The 14405-nt window shown below is 41.0% G+C and overlaps 1 protein-coding gene across 1 annotated transcript in view; it reads left to right on the forward strand.

Moving 5' to 3' along the window:
• kif25 (kinesin family member 25) overlaps positions 1–13558 on the forward strand; it is a 321128-nt gene extending 307570 nt beyond the window's left edge. Inside the window, exon 11 of the mRNA XM_072265970.1 lies at positions 13496–13558. Coding sequence (XP_072122071.1) covers positions 13496–13515 — 20 coding nt within the window. The 3' untranslated portion in view covers positions 13516–13558. The remainder of the gene's footprint in view (positions 1–13495) is intronic.
• Positions 13559–14405: the final 847 nt, after the last annotated feature.

Raw genomic sequence — 14405 nt, forward strand, 5'->3', positions numbered from 1 at the left:
CTGCGGGTTGTAAGACATCAGTTTGCCGGTAATTTGAGACCTCCAAAGACAGCAAATTCAGATATCTGCACGGAGCCCTCTCAAAATTAAGAAATCACTCAATACTTAAACTCATACCCATTGCCGGTGCTTTCTTACAAGGCCACTGCTGATTGCATGCTGCTGTTATCATGAAAAGCTGTTTGCATCAACAGGAAACAATATCCGGAGAGCCATTACAGTTCTTAAAAGTGGCCAGCAGCTTCTATAGGGAACATGGGTTTATAGAATTGGGGAAATATTCTTCAAGTTGACCTGAGGTAGGATGGAATACAGAATAGCTAATAATATCACAAGTCATAGGAGTAAAATTTGGCCATTGGACTCATCGAGACGCTCCACCATTCATCTGCCTTCTGCCTGTATACTTTCATTCCCTGACTAATTAAGAAGCAACCTCTGCATTAAATACAGCCAGTGAACTGGCCTTTACAACTACCAATGAATTGCACAGATCCACCACCTGCTGGCTCAAGAGATTCCTCTTCATCTCTGTTTTAAATAGACGTCCCTCTACTTTGAGACCGTATCGCCTGATCCTAGATTCCCTCCCAAAAGGAAACATCCTCTTCACATCCACTCTATCTCGACCTTTCAACATTTGATTGGTTTCAATGTGATCCCCCACCCTTCATTCTTCTAAAATTCCAGCAAGTACAGGCCCAGACTAGGCAGCGGTCATGGTTGGATGGAAGGTGAGGAGCAGAAAACTCTGCAGATACAAGTGACTGGGAAGAGAGAGAGTGCGGAAAACAATGAAGGAGAATTGCACGAACACAGAGCAGGAGGAAGCTTAATAGCTGGTCAAATTCATGATATCCCACCAACCCTGTTGCAACTCAACAACCAGCAACCACTATTAATCATTCTTGATCATACATTTGCCTCTTCTCACCTTCACGCATCTCCTCTTGTGTCTTGCATAATTTGCTAGCTCTTAACTCCACCAACCCCTTAGCTTCTGATTTGCTAAGTGGAAGGTCTATGTCCAGAGATGAACTTTTAACCATTTTTTGGCCAAAAAATCAACCCGCTCATTCCCCACAATACCTCTCTGTGCAGGGACCTATAAGAAGCTGACAGAAGCACCAATACTTTGAATGTGAAATGTGAAGAACTTCCAGCAGTAAATCTGGTCTACTGCTGGAATGACCTGTTTTAAGACTACTTAAAACTGAAAAAGAATCTGAACAAATTGTAACTTTGAAAGGACTGATTTCCTCCACCCACTGTAAGCTCGAAATGACGACAACCAGCTTTGCAATATATGCCGATAAATGGTTCGTAAGACGTTTCTTTATTGTTACCTGTAGTTCAGTCACATAAACAGCCACACTGATATTTTCTGTTAAATTATCTTTTCATCCATCAATAAAATGGTTAACATATCACAATAATTTTCCTTAAAATATTGATCAACCAACAGACTCTCAGGCATATCTCGATCCTTGAACTTCATTAAATCATGCAATCTGAAAACAACGAAACTCATTGGGAAAAAACCATAGTGGGGTTACCGAGAAATCTACAGTGGGCCATACTGCATAATCGAGCAAACCCATATTCCTACTGTGAAAGAACACAGCCAGCCAAAACTAAAAACACTCTTCTTCTGGTGTTTCCAGCAGTCTTCCAACACACTTATAACAGGGTGATCATTCCTCTGCCCCTCAATTTAATCCAGTATGTTAACATCAACTTCAAACTCCACAACTGTAACGGTAATTGTCCCAGTTCAACCAGTAAATCCAAAACAGGAGATGACCTCACTGTACACAACACAGTCTTAAAGTCTGTGCTAGTATCACATTCAAACGTTTTAAAGGTAAAGCTGAAGCTGATCCATAAGCCACACAGCCATAATCAAATACAGATCTAATTAAACAAATATAACTGGTCAACAGAGATTTTCCTGTAGCACCCCAGGAATATGCAAGTAGACACCTAAGGATATTTAGTGTCCCATTTGTCAATTATCTTACTGATATGATGCTTCAGTGTCAGCTTATTATCCAACTACAAACCAAGAAACCTTGCCAATGACACTTCTTCCAGAATTTGACTATCTAATTTAAAATGAAGTGCAGGTCTATTGATCCTCCTTGTAAAACATACAACTTGTGTTTCAGCTACAGAAAGCTTAAAACCCCTCAGTTCAACCTTATTAACCACTAATTGCATCCTATATACAGTTAAATTGAAATTTCTACCTCTGATCCATAAAGCTCCATCATCTGCAAAAAGTGATTTACCAACCTCAGTTCTTATCTCCAAGAAAATATCATTAATTATAATATTAAATAACAGAGGGCTACAAACACTGCCTTGTGGGTTCCCATTCTCTATCTCATAGAAGCTCGAATGTATCTTACCTACCCTTATCTGAAAAGACCGTCCCAATAGAAAAACTCAAAGATTTATGTAGCCTTCCTCTCACTCCGAATTTCCGTAATTTAATCAGAAGACTTTCCCTACATAAACATATCATATTTTTCTTCTATATCAAAAAGTACTGCTGTTACAATTGGAGGAGGAGAAGATGGCGGCGCGACGCAGCGCACGCGGCCACTCCGGTGAATGACATCTGTAATCTGTCAAGTAGGGTACCATGCACAATTCTGATTTGATGTAGACAGACGTGAGAGTACGGAGGAACATCTGGAGAAACTTCTGAAATGCCCGCTTTGCTGCTGCTGGTACTGTGTGGTCCGGAATCTCCAGAGGAGAAGGCCCCGAACCCTTGGCTTTGCTTGTTTTGGCGACTGGGGCGAGGTTGAAGGCGCTCAGCAGAGGATGGTGCTCGGGAGGCTGTATCGGAGGGGTTGGTCGGAGGCTCGAGATTTTCGGATGGACGGACTCAGTGTCGGCTGTTGTCGGATACTTCCAATGCATCGGCAGTTGTCGGTGCCTGGAGGTTTATGGCAGGGAGTTTCTCCTGTTTGCCGCCTGCTAACGGGGACTTGGAGTCGATCAGGGTTTTGAGACTTTTTTTTTACCGTGCCCATGGTCTGCTCTTCATCAAATTATGGTATTGCTTTGCACTGCTGTAACTATGTGTTATAAGTATGTGGTTATGTCAGTGATAGTCTTTGGTTTGTCCTGTTTTTCTGTGATGTCACTCTGGAGGAACATTGTATCATTTCTTAATGCATGCATGCATTTCTAAATGACAATAAACGAGGACTGAGTGTTCTCATAATCTGCTGCTGTTACAATTTCTTTATTTACCTGTGCTTTCCTAATATCATCTTCCAGACATAAAACTGAACCCAATGTCATTCTACTCTTCTGAAATCTGCTCTGATAAAATGCTATATCACCTCTTTATTCCAAAGTATAACTCAACTGCTCTATTACCATTCATTCCATAAGTTTACACAAATGGGATATTATTGGTCTACAACTAGAAGGATCCAAGTGTGTGTGGGGGGTGTGGTTTCAGGTTTTAGAACAGGCACTTCTACTGCCATTTTCCATGAGGAGAGAAGATGGTCTAATCTCCAAATATGATTCAAAAGTTTTAACATCATCTCAAGAGAGATGTCAACCATATGTTTGATCCTACAATAACATTTTTCCTTTCCTTTCCTGAAGCAGTTTGACCTGTACTATTAACAGCTTTCTTAAATTCACACAAAGAAGACTCTACATCACTAATACTATCATTGCTATAGCTAGCTTCCAACACATCAGGGAACTCACTTAGAACCTTAGCCCTACATTGTTTAGCCTCTGCACTTAAACTGTCTTGATTATAAATTGCAGGAAATGACCGAGCCACTGACTCAACTTGCTCTATTTCAGTAACAATCGTATTACCTTCTTTAATCAATACTGGAATATCCTTAGCCCTCTGAATACCACCCCCCCCCCATGTGTTTTAATCATTCCCCAAGTTCTCCAAGTTTAGTATCCCTTCCAATTCTATCACAATTTTTCGCAACCTTCACTACTTTCCTCACCACGGCTTGTGCTCTTTTATACTTAATAAGGTCACTCAGAGAGTGATACTTCTTAATTTTCTTAAATGCCTTCTTTCTCTCCCTAATTGCCTCTGCACACTCCTCAGTCCACCATGGTACAGCCTTTCTGCTATTAATGCCCTTTTTAAAAGGAATCACTTCCAGCGCAGTTTGATGAATAATGTGACATAACCTTTCATTGCAGAAATCCACATCATCCTCAACATTCAGCCCTGACAGTCATTCATTACATAAAACCTTAAACTGCTCCCCATGTACTTTACCAAAATTCCACCTACTAAAAGTGGCCTCCTGTCCCCTATACGAATCCAAAGCCAAGTTTATAAATATAGGAAAATGACCACTTCCCAATGTTTCATCTCTCATGACATCTCACTCACTCACTCCAGCCAGAATGTTCGAAACTAAAGTTAAATCTCTGGTAGTTTAAGAACAATTATGAACATTAAATCTCGTACCCCTCTCATCATTACAACGCAGAAGATGTGAAATATCCAAAATTTCTTCTACAATCAAGCCATTACGATTATTCTGTGAACAACCCCACAGTGAACTATGTGTATTAAAATTCCCACACCATACAACCCTTAGTGAGTTAAATCTACATATGCTTTCCAACAAATTGATCAAAGGCTTTCCACAAGGGTTGTAATAATTTACCACTTTAGTGCCCCTACCTGTTGAAACAAATACTTCCCCTACAAGTGCCTCATGTACTTAATTTACGTCCACAATCTACGTCCTATCTCTTCCCTTCTAAAACTTGCAACACCACCCTAAAAAAAAACTTAAATGTGTTAACAACCAGGATTACTCAATACATGTAACACCAGGTGGATTTGATAAATCTGAAATAAACTTAAGGTCTTGACCATCAGAAATCCAGCTTCTCGCATTCCACTGTAATATTCTTATGCCCATTGTGTTCCTTCACGAAGAGACTGAAATACAGATTCCCCACCCATCAGAGCTTCATTTACAGCTCCCCACATCACACCAGCTATAGCCAGATACTTTTCAGCAGCTTTCACAATAGTTGTAATTTCCTCAGTACAAATAGATGTTTGAGCAGTACTACTCACCACATCTGTTATGAACATCACAAACTTCATTTTATCAACTAGAAAAGTAAACTTAGAGAGAGAAGTTTGATGCCAACATATAGCCTCTGACTTCATATTCTGTTCTTTGACTGGTACTTTGCAAAAATTTCGGTTTAACTTTTTGCAAGACCATTGTATAAGACACAACTAACTGTTCTTTAACGTGTTGAACATCAGATTCCTTCTTAAGCACTTCACATCCTCTTTAAGCTGCATTATGTTCTCCTCCGCAGTTACAACATTTAAACTTCACATCTTTACAATCTTCATACTTATCTTCCCCACCACGCTGACTAAGTCTTAGTTTCCCATGAAATACTGCTGTAACATGCCCAAACCTCTGACATTTGTTGCATCGAAGCAGGGGTAGAATACAAACTCATACATTATAACTAACATACCCCAAAGTAACTCTATCAGAGAGCTTCATTTCATCAAAATATATCAATATAGATTAACTATCCATCCTTACCCCATTTCTGACTACTTGCAATCTCTTTACTTCATTAACCTCACCTCCCAATAAATGAGATTTAACCTCTTCTATTGAAATCTCCACTGGGCCATCCATTATAACACCTCTAATACCTCCATTTTCATTAGGCAACAGAGACACTAACCTTTTGCCAAGCAGAATCTTCAATTGTAATGCCTTCTCACACTGTTAACTCATCACCTCCTCTTAAAGTACAAGCACAATCTATATTCCCTATTTTAACTCTGTAGTTATTGAATGAGATTGATAGAAGAGGGCTGTCTCAGGTCAGATTTAAACATTACCCTTAAGTCTTTAAAGTCATCCAAAATCCCACCCCACCCTTCCTTTCCATCACTTGAAATCATTCCCATATTATGTTTCTTTTTCTGTTTTCCAGATCGACATTCAACTTCATTCCAACTTCCTTCCACCAACCCACACTCGCCAAGACCACCATCTCCAGTTCCTTTTCCACATTCTCCCCCTACGTGAACCTACACTATTTCCCAACATCATCATGAAATTCACAGCCAGAGCCACCAACCTCCACTCCTCCAAGACAACCTCTCCACCACCCTGAGTCCTTGATCCATGCTGAGTAGTTTTCCAGCTTATGCACTCTTTAAAGGTATAGCGATCACACGAGGGTCGCTAAGAGTCATAGAGCTAATGAGAGTGTCATTAGTCTTATCTTTGCATGACTGGAGGTGGGACTGTTGTGGAGATGCTGGGTTGGAGATGTTTGGACTGCACTGTAAGTAGCTGATAGGTGGATGCATACCCCACCCTTTCTCTTAACCTCTTCCATTCCAGTCTCTCCTCGTTGCTAAAACCTCAGGAGACATTCTGGTGTAGCTCCCCTGCACCCTTTCCTGACCAGTAATGCATGTGGTAATCCAGTCAACATCTGACCAATGTTCCATAAAGTTGGAGCATATCCTCCCTGTTCACCCACTCAATGGCTCCACTAATGCGAGCCAGCTTCCCATAAGCTTTCTTATAAAGTTATCTGCTTCACCACCATATTCAAGGATCTTTGGACTAGAACGCCAAAGTCCCTCTGTTGCCGATACTCTTAGGGCCCTACCATTTATGGTGTACCCCTAGTTTCATCAGCATCCCTAAAGTACACCGCCTTACATTTGTTGAATTAAACTTCAGCTGTCATTTTTAGCCCATTTCAACAACACATTAATATCATCCTGTAGCCTAAGATTATAGCAAACACTGTCAACGACTCCACCAAAGTTCTACATCATCTGTAAACTTCTGATTATGCCTCCTACACCTAAACCCAAGTCATGATTTTTTCCAAAGCAACAGCAAGGGGCGCAGTACCAACCCTTGTGGGTCAACACTAGCCACAGGCATCCAATCACAATAACAGCCCAGCCCTCCATGAAGTTTTTCTCAGAGCCTTCGATCTACGTGTTCCTGCCTCTGCACCATCTGCTAATGGAGGTAGTTTCTCTCTATTCACTCTCTCTGAAAGTGCTGCATTTTGTAAGCAAGATCCAAAACTCTGAACAGATTCCACAACCATTGAACTAACTTTCAGGTACTCTACAACTCATGTTCTCAAAATTTATTTATCTATTATTTAGTTATTTACTTGCCTGTGTGTTTATTTCTTTATTTATTAATAAATGTGTCAGGGGGTGGGAGGTGGTCATATGGGTGCAGACACACCCAGCCCTGAGACACCAAGCAAGGTAATTTGATTCCAAACGAATAGTTTAATGATCATTACAGAATGCTTCCCACTCCCTTCCCCTTTTCCCAACCATGATTCCCCTCTCCCTGCCCCCTCCCCACCCTCCCCCACATAGAACTGTGCTTTACAGGACCAGCAATCATCAATTGGAGTTCATTTCCTAAAATGGACCCTAAGGAGTTTGTACATGCCGATAAAAAGTATTCACATCTCTTGGGAGTTTTCATGTTTTATTGTTTTACAACATTGATTCACAGTGGATTTAATTTGGCGTTTTTTGTCAACAGAAAAAGATTCTTTCCTGTCAAAGTGAAAGCAGATCCCTACAAAGTAATGTAAGTTAATTACAAAATAAACACAAAATAGTAGATTGTATAATTACTCACACTATTTAGAAAATGCACAATTGGGAGCAATTGCAGTCTTGAGTCTGTGTGGATAGGTGTCGAACAGCTTTGCACATCTGGGGACTGCAATTTTCTTCCATTATTCTTTATAAAACTACTCAAATTCTTTTAAATCCAGCCGCAAATTTCTCAATTGGATTGAGGCCTGGACTCTGACTTGGCCACTCTAGAACATTAAGTTTGTTGTTTTTAAATCATTCCTGTGTAGCATTGGTTTTATACTTGGGGTCATTGTCTTGCTGGAAAACAAGTCTTCTCCCAAGACATGGTTTTCTTGCAGACTGCATCAGGTTTTCCTCCAGATTTCCCTGTGTTTTGTGGCATTCATTTTACCCTCTACCTTCTCAAGCCTTCCTGGGCCTGCTGTGGTGAAGCATCCCCACGGTATGATGCAGACCCCACCATGCTTCACAGTAGGGATGTTGTGTTTTTGACAATGTGCAGAGTTTGACTTATGCCGAACATAACATTTAGTCTGATGGCTAAAAAGTTCAATTTTGGTTTCATCAGACTATAGAACCTTCTTCCAACTGAATTTAGAGTCTCCCACATCCTTTCTGGCAAACTCCAGCCGAGGTTTCATCTGAGTTTTTTCCAACAGTGGCTTTCTCTTTGCCACCCTCCTGTAAAGCTGCGGCTGGTGAAGCACTCGGATAACAGTTGTTGTATGCACAGTCTTTCCCATCGCAGTCAACGAAGCTTGTAACTCCTCTGGAGTTATCATGGGTCTCTTGGTAGCCTCCCTCACTAGACCCCTTCTTGCATGGTCACTCAGTTTTTGCTCTAGGCAGATTTACAGCTGTGCCATATTCTTTCCATTGACTAAACAGTACCCCAAGGGATACTCAGTGTCTTGGAAATTTTCTTGTATCGATCTCCTGACTCGTGCTTTTCAATAACCTTTTCACAGAATTGCTTGGAGTGTTCTTTGGTCTTCATTGTACAGTTTTTGCCGGGGTTATTGACTCACCAGCAGCTGGACCTTCTCCTTTTGCTTTTTCTGATTTTTAATGGTGGTTGACAATTGAACTGAAAGGTGCATTACCATCACCAACCGACTGGAGTCTGGTGTAGAGAGTTAGGAAAAAAACCTCTACTAGTTCTTTATCCAATAAAAACTAAGTTACTCCAGTGGCCCCATTCTAACCTATTCCTGCATTTGGTGAACCATTTTCCAAAATTATTGTAGATTGTGTGGGCCCATTGCCAAAAACCAAAACTGGCCATCAATATTTGCTGACCATCATGTGCACAGTGTCTAGGTTTCCAGAGGCAATACCAATTAGGAATATAACAGCTAAAACTGTAATAAAGGCTCTTATAAAGTTCTTTACTTACTTTGGGTTGCCTAAGCAAATACAATCTGACCAAGGTCGTAATTTTATGTCTGGATTGTTCCAACAGATAGTTTATAAACCGGGAGCAAAACAGATTACCTCGTCTGCATACCATCCAGAATTGCAAGGAGCCTTGGAGAGGTTTCATTCTACCCTCAAACTTATGATTAGGACGTATTGTGTGGAAAATGAAAATGATTGGGTTGAGGGTGTACATTTACAGTATGGGAGTCAGTGCAGGAATCCCTAGGTTTTAGTCCTCTTGAACTTGTGTTTGGGCATAGAGTTAGAGGACCTTTGGCCTTGTTGAAAGAACAGTGGATTAATAAAGAGGTACATACTAATTTGCTGGATTATGTTTTAAAATTTAAGGGAGGATTGCATAAAGCTTGTAGCTTAGCTAGGGAAAATTTAAAATCTGCTCAGGAGAAAATGAAAACTTGGTATGATAAAGAAGCTAGAATGGGGTCATTTAAGCCTGCAGATAAGGTGTTGGTTCTTTTCCGGTGCAAACAAACCCTTTACAAGCTAAATTTCATGGTCTTATGAGGCTATATCTAAAGTGAATGATGTGGATTATGTGATAAAAAATACCAAATCAAAGAAGGCCAACACAGCTTTGTCATATAAATATGATAAAACCGTATTATGAGAAACAGTCTGCTACTTTGACTGTTGTGGTCGATAATAATGAATCTGATCCCACGGGGTACTTATGGATGATTCATCTGAAACTCATTTTAAACCCAATATTATTTCTGCCAGGTTGCCAAACTCAACAATTCTGGAAAATATTGATGAGAAATTAGCTCATTTAGAACCAGAGCAGAGGCAGCAGATGGAATGGTTAATTTTTAAATATAGGGATTTATTTCCAGATGTCCCTAAAAGAACCACAGTAGCTTCACATGATGTAGATGTTGGAGATGCCAAACCCATAAAGCAACATCCATATCGGATGAACATGGGAACATGTGAACTTGCTGAACAAGAAATTAAGTATACTTTAGAGAATAATATTATTAGACCTTCAAATTCGAATTGGAGCTCACTGTGTGTTATGGTGCCTAAGCCAGACAATAGTATTGGGTTTTGTGCTGATTACAGGAAGGTGAATGCTCTGACAAAAACTGATGCATATCCAATCCCTGGAGTGGATGATTGTGTGCATAACGTAGGAAAAGCAAAGTTCCTTACAAAGATTGATTTGTTAAAAGGTTATTGGTGTGTTCCATTGACGGATAGAGGTAGAGAGATTTCTGCATTTGTAAACCCACCTGGGTTATATGAATATAATCTTCTTCCCTTTGGGATGAAGAATGCACCAGGTACTTTCCAGTGGATGATTAATTCTGTGATTCATGGGTTAAAAGATACAGATGCCTATATTGATGATTTAGTTACAGGAAATGATACTTGGGAAGCACATATTACTGCGGTGGAGAAACTATTTGAAAGGCTTTCAAAAGCTAACTTAACTATTAACTTAGCTAAAAGTGAATTTGGTCATACCACTGTGACTTACCTTGGTTATGTTGTGGGTCAAGGTAAGTTATCTCCTGTTCAGGCAAAAGTTTGGGCAATTTTAGAGGTACCCACTCCAACTGATAAAAAGACTCTCAGAAGATTTTTTGGGAATGGTAGGATATTACCAAAAATTTTGTAAGAATTTTGCTGACATTGCCCTTCCATTAACTAATCTCTTGAAGAAAAGTGCAAAGTTTGTTTGGACAGAGCCTTGTCGGGAGGCATTTGATAAATTGAAAGCTATGCTATGTCATCAACCTGTGCTCAGGTCACCTGACTTTGAAAAAACATTTTCATTAGCTGTAATATTTTGATAACTCATATTAAAGGTAAAGATAATGTGATTGCTGACTGTCTATCTAGATGTTGAATGTACAATGTGAATTTTTTTTATGGAATGGTACTTTAACATTTGTAACACTCCTACTGTATATTAGTTTGCAAGGTTCTGTATGATAATACTGTGTATATTGTAGATTTTATACATTTGTATTTTTTTTGTAAATAGTTAGTTGTTAAAATTTTGCTCATAAAAGACCAAAATTTTCCTTGTTTTGGGAGGGAGGTGTTACATACCTCGTGGGTATCTCAGATTCTGGCTTCCACTTTGGGGAAATGTTTTGAATTGATTTCTCACCTTCCCTCTTCTTCCACTCCCCACTCTGGCATCACCTGCCTTACCTCTTCTCTTCTTCGCACCTGCCTATCACCACCACCTGGTGCCCCTCCTTCCCTTTCTCCAATGGTCCACTCTTCACTCCTAATCAGATTCCGTCTTCTTCATCTTTGACCTTTCCCATTTATCACCCCCAGCTTCTTACTTCATCTCCCCCTCTCCCATCCATCTGGTTTCACCTATCACCTTCTAGCTTGAAGTTCTCTCCCCTCCCCCCACCTTCATGTTCTGGCTCCTTCCTCCTTCCTTTCCAGCCCTGATGAAGGGTCTCAGCCTGAAGCATCAACTGCTTATTCATTTCCATAGATACTGCTGGACTGAGAGTCCCTCCAGCATTTTGTGAATGTTGCACCATTTGGTTCATCCTGTTTGTGGTTTCATGTCTGAACTTGACATAGGGTGAGCCGAGGAATGAGAACGTCGAATGCTGAGGTTAGCAGAAAACTAATCTGCAGCTGGATATGGGGCTGCCAGGAAGGTTGGAAGCTTTTTATGTACAGACACTCTCCAGGTCACATAAGGGTTCCAAGAATAGACCATAACCTGAAGCTTCTGCAAATCGATTAAGGTTACAAAAGTGTCACTGTAAGTTAACACAAAATAATCTGCAGTTGCTGGGGTCAAAGCAACACTCACAACATGCTGGAGGAACTCAGCAGGTCGGGCAGCATCCGTGGAAAAGATCGGTCGACGTTTCGGACCGGAACCCTTCGTCAGGACTGGCAAAGGGTTCCGGCCCGAAACGTCGACCGATCTTTTCCACGGATGCTGCCCGACCTGCTGAGTTCCTCCAGCGTGTTGTGAGTGTCATTGTAAGTTAATTAGCTACAGACAAGAACGGATCTTCAGTAAAGCAGAGAAGATTTGCAAGGATGTTGCCGGGACTAGAACGCCTGGATTATAGGAGAAGGCTGACTAGGCTGAGTCCTTGTTCCTCAGAAGAATGAGTGGCAACCTTATGAAAACGTTTAAAATTATAAGAGCCACAGCTAAGGTGGATGGTAACAGTCTTTTCTTCAGGACAGGGGAGTCCGAAACTAGGGGCAGAGGTTTAAAGTGGAAGGGAAAAGATTTGAATGGGACCCAAGAGTCAACTTTTTCTTGCAGAGGGTAGAGTACAGTACTGTACAATGGTCTTAGGCACATATATGTAACTAGGGCACCAAAGACTTTTGCACAGTAGTGTAGTAATTTTATGTATTGCATTGTACTGTTGCCACAAAATAAAACACATTTCATGACATACGTGAGTGATGAGACATCTGATTCTGATATGGGTCTCTATTGTGGACTGAGAGTAGGAAGGGGACAGGGAGAGGGGAATCATGGTTGGGAAAAGGGGAAGGGAGAGGGCAGAGAGATATATATGGGCCTAAGACTTTTGCATGGGGTTGTATATGGAAAGAACTGCCAGAGAAAATGGTCGAGGCAGGTACACTAGTATCAGTTAAGAAAAGTTTGGATAGGTACATGGAGGGGAGGGACTTAGATGGATATGGGCCAACTGCAGGATACTGAGACTAGCCGGGCTGCAAGGCCTGCATCTATGCTGTATTACTCTATGACTCTAATCGTAGATTGTAGCTGGAATTAATTGGTACAGACCTGTACTACAGATGCAAAATATGCTGGACTCTGGGGGTCGCTAACCCAGAGAATTTCAACACGTACAAGACTGGCAGGAGTTGTGGGAGGGCTGGGGGAGGGAAAGCATAGAATCCCTTCCTAGGCAGCACAGATATATCCATTAACCCCTGCCCAGGGATATGGAGATCAGCGAAGGGGAGAGGCCAAACATTGTCTGCAAACTACTTTGAACTATTGGTGGAAGAGGAGGCTGAACTTGTTTGGAGTTTATAGGTTTAGAGCAGCATGGTAGCTTTACAGTGCCAGTGGCTGCAGTTCAAGTCCTACCACTGTCTGGAAGGAGTTTATACTTCCTCCCTGTGACCATGTGAGTTTCCTCTGGGTGCTCCGCTTTCCTCCCACATTCCAAGGATGGATGAGTCACAGTTAGTGAGTTACGGGCATGCTATGTTGGCACTGGAAGTGCAGCTGCCCCCAGCACATCAACGGTCTGTGTTGCTTGTTAATACAAAATGACACATTTCACTGTATGTCTCAATGCACATGTGACAAATAACGCCAATCTCTATCTTTAACTCTGCTCTGGAAAGTACATCATATACAAAAAACTTGCAATTATATCGTGCCTTTCTCATTTCCTTTAGGATACCTGTCAAGCGATTAAGTATGTTCAAAGTGAAGTCAGCGCTGTCACGTGGAAGACATGGCAACCAACCTGTATAGAGAAAGATCCCACAGATAATGACGCTGCTGTGTCTGAATACTTTATCCTCTTCTGTGGTGATGACGTGTAGTGATGATAACACAGCTCCTCTTTGGAGAACTCCCTTTAACAGCTCATCATGAGAGGAAATAGGAAACATCTCATCTGACTGACCAAGTTTTCTAAGAGTCAGGCCGCAGTTTTCCATGTCACTCCTTCTGACACACTCTAGCATTTCAAGATTCACATTGTTTGAGGAGAGCACACTGCACCCTCTTGAGGTTCAAAGTTCAGAGTAAATTTATTATCAAAGTACATATTTGTTACCATATACTACCTGGAAATTCATTTTCTTGTTGGCATTCATAGTAAAACCAGGAAATATAATAGAATCAATGGAAAACAACACACAAAGACTGACAACCAATGTGCAAAAGACGAAAACTGTACAAATATAAATAAATAAATATTACTGAGAACATGAGTTCTAGAGTCCTTGAAAGTGAGTCTATAGTTTGTAGAATCAGTTCAGAGTCGTGGTGAGTTCAGCTGTTCACACTGGTCCAGGAGCCTGATGGTTGAAGGGCAGTCACTGTTTCTGAACTTGCTGGTGTGGGATCCAAGGCTCTGATAACAAGGCCATTAAGACAACAGAAAAGACAAGACATTGAGAGGTGAAAGGAGGAGGAGGAGGTGATCCACAATATTGAATGTAGAACAGATACACAGCATTAGGCAAAGCTGGATAACAGTGAGATGAGCAGGGTATATGATGGTGACATCATGGTCTTTGATGGTAATAGCCATCATGGGCACTAGCCTACTTGCTATATACAGAAAGGTGCCAGAAA

The sequence above is a fragment of the Mobula birostris genome, chromosome 8 (assembly GCF_030028105.1).
Source record: "Mobula birostris isolate sMobBir1 chromosome 8, sMobBir1.hap1, whole genome shotgun sequence".
Lineage (NCBI taxonomy): Eukaryota > Metazoa > Chordata > Chondrichthyes > Myliobatiformes > Myliobatidae > Mobula > Mobula birostris.